The 5,411-nt window shown below is 35.6% G+C and overlaps 1 protein-coding gene across 2 annotated transcripts in view; it reads right to left on the bottom strand.

Moving 5' to 3' along the window:
• Positions 1-1,492, bottom strand: part of LOC106874353 (uncharacterized) — a 25,959-nt gene extending 24,467 nt beyond the window's left edge. The window contains exon 1 of one of the 2 annotated variants that reach the window (XM_014922061.2): positions 1,337-1,492. In XM_014922061.2, the coding sequence (XP_014777547.1) occupies positions 1,337-1,408 (72 nt within the window). In that variant the 5' untranslated portion in view covers positions 1,409-1,492. The remainder of the gene's footprint in view (positions 1-1,336) is intronic. The other variant, XM_014922063.2, reaches the window with a different exon arrangement.
• Between the last annotated feature and the right edge of the window lie 3,919 nt (positions 1,493-5,411).

Raw genomic sequence — 5,411 nt, 5'->3', positions numbered from 1 at the left:
CCCCCCCCCCCACTAGCCTGCTCTCACTACCGCCATCCTTACAGCTACCACCTCTCTCCTCTACCCTATTTATACGTCATCTACTATACCACACTTGTTCTATATAACAAATATTTTACCACATATAGGTTGTTACATCATTATACTTTCCTCTTTTACTCTCTCGCGAAATATCGAAGAATTTGGGTCTCAATGATGAAAATAGATTCGTTTACAAGATATGTTTTTAAAGAACGGCAGAATGAGAGCTAGTAGTTTCTGTCTTTTATTAGTAAATGTATGGCATCAATTTATTTTGTAAGTACAATGCTATTGCACGGCCGCTTGCGTACGTATCTTCATACGCAGCATCGAGTCGACCAAAGTCTTGGGAGGGGTGGGATTTGGTAGATGGAAACTCTGTGAGGTTCGTTATCGGGATTGTCCTTGTTCTTGGTGCCGGTGAGAGTTTCGGCCTCTAGAGCATTCAGACAAGGTAATAACTAGTCTTGGAGGAACCGAAAATGATTATCGGCACCGTCTTTGCACTTGAGACAAAGATAGGAGTTCTCAAATTGGGGTATACGCACTTTTAGGGTATGCAAAAGAATTTATTGGGGTGAGCAAGATTCGTAAAAACATTGGAATTACTATTTATAAAAAATACTGCGTTAAATACGTTCTTTGAGAATCTTGATTTCTAAATATAATTTATGGTTTCTGATTTCCTAAGAAGGACAGCAATTTCGAGGGAATTCGAATTGTTGCCATCAGTCTCAGTACTTGGCTGTACCTTATTTTATCGAACTCGAAAGGCAATATTGGCCCCTGGTGGGATTTGAACTCAGAATGGAAAGACACGCTGAATCAATGCCGTAGGGTGTTATTTTTTGACATTCTAACAATTCTGCCAACTGGCTTCTTTCTTCCAAATATAATGGATAAGGGTTCAATCGTAGTTACAGTAAATTAATGAAGTCTATAATAATCTTATTTTATATATAACAATATATAACAGACGCGCATTTGAACCCGAACCTGCATGATTGCAAGGCGAGCGTCCTAACCATTCAGCCATCTAAATACCCTAAGAAGACAGCACTCATATAGTACCGTAATAGAAGCCATGAATATTAACAAATTATTTTTTTTTATACACTTCTGGCAGAATAGTAATTAAAGTCACACACACACACACACACACACACACAAATAAAAAAAACCCGATAAAAAACAAACATGATATATAGTAACAATAACAACACCAGTAACAATGATGAAGTTAATAACAACAACAACGAACACACAAAGATAATATGACGTAGTTTTATTAGATGAGGATGTAAAATGTACTTACGCCGGGAGGTCTTGATGCTTTCAAACCGCTGGTGTCAGGGATACCCATCGAAGCAAGACTTTCCTGAAACATTGATGGACCGAGAGTAGGCAGTCACGAAAAATGCATTGGAATACACGTATATATATGTATGTATTATATGAACGAACATAAACAGTTAAATGTAATACGAGCAATTTTAGCTTCTATCATGGAAGCTAAAATCCGTACCTCATTTATAATATACTTCTGATTGTTTATGTAAATTCATAATTCATGTATTTCTTCAGATTTATTGTTTTGTACCCATTAAAGTTGCTGGTTGCCTGTTTCATAAAAACGCCCCACAGAAGTACCAACAATTTTAATTTCTTTCGAGAAAAATCCTATTTTAAAAGTCCTCATTTCCATATCCTTTTTCCGCCACAGCAAACCAAAATTCGACCAATTTGTATAATATTTTCAATGTTATTTTTACTAAATTTTTATTTGGTTTCAATGATCAAATTTAAAATAATAAATTTAAAGACAGTTATTTTCATAACCAAAATCAAGTTGAATGAAACAACAAGTTTTTGTAAAACTTGATTCAAAATTCAGTTTTGATAAAATTCATTCGAAATAAGATTTCAGTATATTTAAAAATAAATTTTAATATCGATTTCCGCTTGAAAGAGTTTTAATTAATTCTCTTTCTCTTCTCAATATATTTTATGGAAACATCTCCATTTTAATAACATCTTATCGCAAGACTAAAATACTGAGAAAGTAAAAAACATAATACAACTTGGAACGAAATATTTGCCCCAATACTTTTATTTTATCGATCCGAGGGAATTGAAATGAAAAGGTGACTTCAACGAGATTTCTCCACAGAACGGAAGGAATAACGCAAATGACTTTCCGACGCTCAAACAATTCATCCAATTTACTGGAAATTCCAACAATTTTGTGGGGATTGCAGTACTTGACTGGCAGTACTTGACTAGTACTTTATTTTATGGACTCTAAAAGGACAAAAGGCAAAGCTGACTTCGACAGGATTTGAAGTCAGAACGTAAGGAGTCGAAAAAACCTCGGCGCATTTTATCAAAGCTCTACCGATTATGCCATCTCGCCATCTTTGTTGTATTATTCATAATATCCTCCAAGCAAATACAAGAAGGTTCCCCCTTTTTAAACATTGGCCACGGCGCTTTCGTTAAAAATATCATGAATGTTTATTTGCGTCACAGCATCAAAAGTGACTTACAAAAACGGTCGCCGTTTGTACAACAATGTTTAAGTCAATCGGCGGAAGAGTGCAAGAGTTGTTTAAGGTTGCTGTAAGGATTCAGGTGAGGAGCAGGCCTGGTTTCTACCGACGCACATTAAATTCTTTCAAGAGTGTAAACCGTAAATAAATACATAAATAAAATAAAGTAAAATGAAAGAATGGGTCGGGAATGTGCGGGTAAAGGTAGAAATCCCGATGTGGAGCAAATGAAAGAATTATTAGAATCGTTCATGTTCTGAAACAAGAGCAGCCAGCAACTTTGAGTACATTACATTATTCCATTATGTAAAAATGCACAAACATACATATGTATATATATATATATATATATATATATATATATATGTGTGTGTGTGTGTATATAAACGGTCAGACTCAGATTTGCATTACTAAAAGTTTTACTGGCGCATCATTTGTGTGATCGTTCGGACGCTTTACAACTGAGTGGTTAGGCAGTCATGACTTCTAAAGAAGACCAACTCTCATTAGATGACAAGTGAGGATCGTTCTCACTGGCCAGTAAGGGACATACGGTATAATCGGTAATTCGGCCCTTTCCAAGTGTTATAGCGACTGACAGACAGCTGTTGAATGGGTGACAACTCTGGCAGATCAGATTGGAGTGGTCCTGGTTTCGTTATGAATTTTGTTAAAATTAAAAGCTTCAGAAAATTAAATTTATGAAACCTTTTATTTTAAATTAGGCATTAGGCAGTACTACACACACACACACACACACACACACACACACACACACACATGGATAATAACTAGTTTACAATGAGTATCACGTTATGACTAGTGACTCTTATCTAAACAATATCACTTCAACATTGCATCCTACAGTAAGAATGGCATCTGCTTACGTAGGCTTTACTTCAGGGATGCACTTACTATTGCCAAAAAATTGTGTCCTAAGAGGTCTCTGCTTTTCTATAATGTGACCCTCATCTGCAATCGCCGAATTATTGATCTAATCGTCCAATGTTAGCCATTCTTATTTAGAAACTATGACCGCCTCATCATTCAGTATTAAAGCATCCGAACGATACGTTTTTTTTTGTCCATGATGCTTTTAGCAATGCAAATCTATGTCAAACTATTTATACAAATATTTGAATTCAACAACATATGTTGAGTGCAACTTTCTTTCATTTACGCACCCATCTCTGTACAGATTTACATATGTTGTACATGTATAGGAATACACTGAAAATCATTTTAAATACATATATGTGGACAAGTTACAATGGTTACAACGACAAAGCAATAATAAGCAATAAAAAGCGATATATATATATATATATATATATATATATATAAACGTGGCTGAAGCAAGTTCTCGTTTGTAGACGTTGTTGTTCAATCTCCCTCTCACTGAAACACAGTATAGCAGCAATAGCAACATTAGCGACATTAGCAACAATAGCAACAATAACATTAACAGCAATAATAAAAGAAAAAAATTCACAAGAAAACAGACGTTGCCAATAGCAACATGTTGTTTACAAATGACTGCAACGAGATTTCAAGTGAGAAGTGGTTCATTTAACACAATTTGTGGGACGATATAAAAAGGTGGCGAGTTCAAGTTTAATGAAATTTGGTAACGAAAGAAGGGATCTAGTATGAGCGATTATTTCAGTGCGATTACAAATGGCTTATAATGCTGATTGGCAACAGAAGTAAAAAAAGCCAGCTATGCGTTTCATTAACAAAATATTTAATTACTACCATTGATTGGTTAAACGGGTTAAATCTGTCACCTGCACGTATATGCTCTGGCGTGAAGCATATATTTATTTTGTGGTGGTAGACAGTTGGTGGTTGTATGAAGGTGGCCTCGGAGGGGAATTGAAGATATGTTGGGCCACGATGCCATAAAGGAATTCTAATCACGCAGCTCAACTAATCTAATTTTCGGTTTTTTTAATCTTTAATATGTAAAAGATTATTATTGTTAAGTAAACACTGCCATAAGTCCTAGAACTCATAGGATCGCTTACCCTGCTTCCATGGCAAGTGTAAGTGACATCCTCACAGGTGAACGGAATGCCAGTATATTGCAGGGTGACTCATTCACAGCTAAGTGCACTGGAACAACATAAGAAGAAGTTTTTTTTTTTTACCCGAAAACACAACGCACAGCAGCTTGGTCAGGGAATCGAAACCACCCCCTTACCCGCAACATCTTAACAACCAGGCCATGCAGTTCCAAAATTTGGGCAAAAGGCTAGAAAATTCGGGGCTGGGGTGGAGGTTAGTCGATTACATCGACACCAGTATTTGACTGGTATTTTATCGTATAACAATCCACTTGAAATCACAGAGAATTGAAAACAACAATGAAATATATTATTAAAATAAAATAAAAATTAAAAAGTCATTTGTAAACATCATCATCATCATCATTGTCGTCGTCGTCGTCGTCATTATCATCATAATCATCCTCATCGTCATCATCTTACAGAGCCACAATGCCAACATATTTTTTCTTTTTTTTTTCTTTTTTGGTGGGGCGAGAGTGGTGGAGTGTAATCGATCATATCGATCCTCAGTACATGACTGGTACTTTATTTTATCGACCTTGGAAGAATGAAAGGCAAAGTTGACCTTGTCGGGAATTGAGCCCAGAACACACAAAGGGAATTCAGCATACAAGCTGAAACATCACCCTGGGATTCTCCTCCGTCGCTCTACCGATTTGTGTAATAACAATTAGGATTTTAATTAAACACCATTGTTGTCATCGTCATCATCATCATCATCATTTACTTCCATATATATATATATATATATATATATATATATATATATATA

This window comes from Octopus bimaculoides, chromosome 20 (assembly GCF_001194135.2).
Source record: "Octopus bimaculoides isolate UCB-OBI-ISO-001 chromosome 20, ASM119413v2, whole genome shotgun sequence".
Lineage (NCBI taxonomy): Eukaryota > Metazoa > Mollusca > Cephalopoda > Octopoda > Octopodidae > Octopus > Octopus bimaculoides.
The sequence above is the reverse complement of the archived record's forward strand: the minus strand, read 5'-3'. Positions and strand labels throughout refer to the sequence as shown.